This window comes from Sinocyclocheilus grahami, unplaced genomic scaffold (genome assembly GCF_001515645.1).
Source record: "Sinocyclocheilus grahami isolate Dianchi unplaced genomic scaffold, SAMN03320097.WGS_v1.1 scaffold6407.1, whole genome shotgun sequence".
NCBI classification, from domain to species: domain Eukaryota; kingdom Metazoa; phylum Chordata; class Actinopteri; order Cypriniformes; family Cyprinidae; genus Sinocyclocheilus; species Sinocyclocheilus grahami.
In genome coordinates this window covers 3,976-4,758 of record NW_015510830.1, presented here as the reverse complement: position 1 = coordinate 4,758, position 783 = coordinate 3,976, and the positions used below count along the sequence as shown (strand labels likewise).

Here is a 783-nt window from a genome sequence, read left to right as displayed (position 1 = left end):
GTTGTTGTTGTTGTTGTTGTCGTTGTCGCTGTTGTTTAAGGTTTAAATTAATCTATAAAATAAACTGAATAAATGTAGGGTACTAAATGTATATGCATTTGTAAACAAATATTTTTGTAGAATAGAATGTATTGTTGTTGCTGTTGTTGTTGTAGTAACTAACATTTTGCTTGATAATGGGTTTTAGCATTGAATGCTTATGGCCATTGATAATTCTATAATGATGATTCAGTGCAGCGAAACCTCAACAATAAAATGACACCTTTTAATACTCTAGATGAAACCACCTAGTCGACCTGAGCTGTTTGATTTTGAGGGTGTTTCTATGATCCACTACTTCACTGACAACTGGGAAAAGGTCAAAAACTTTCAAGCAAGACCTGATGACATTCTAATCGCCACTTACCCCAAAGCAGGTGAGGGCACTGCACGTTTAACAATTTTGCCAGAATGTCATGTGACCACATAACTCATACAATATGTTTTATTTATTTATCTATTATTTTCCCCCTTAGGTCTATTTTTAATATTTTAATGGGACTTCATTTTTATGACTTGAAATTCCCTCATTATTCACACACAAGCTTTACTGTTTGCCAGACTTCACTATATTTTACACCACTTCTGGTCCATCCATCCATTCTCCAAACCGCTTGTCCAATTTAGGGTCACTGGGAGTCTAAAGCATCTCAGACCAGAGCTGTTCCAGTTTTAGGAATAATAGTGAGCATATATATATAGTTAGTTTAAAGGGGTCATATGATGTTGCTAAAAAGAACATTA

The 783-nt window shown here is 34.6% G+C and overlaps 1 protein-coding gene across 1 annotated transcript in view; it reads left to right on the top strand.

Annotated features, from left to right (window-relative positions):
• The window catches only part of LOC107577571 (cytosolic sulfotransferase 3-like), a gene marked incomplete at its 3' end in the record, with an annotated part of 6,267 nt that overhangs the window by 1,678 nt on the left and 3,806 nt on the right, over window positions 1-783 (top strand). Inside the window, exon 2 of the mRNA XM_016263631.1 lies at window positions 278-416. Within this exon, the coding sequence (XP_016119117.1) occupies window positions 278-416 (139 nt within the window). The remainder of the gene's footprint in view (window positions 1-277; window positions 417-783) is intronic.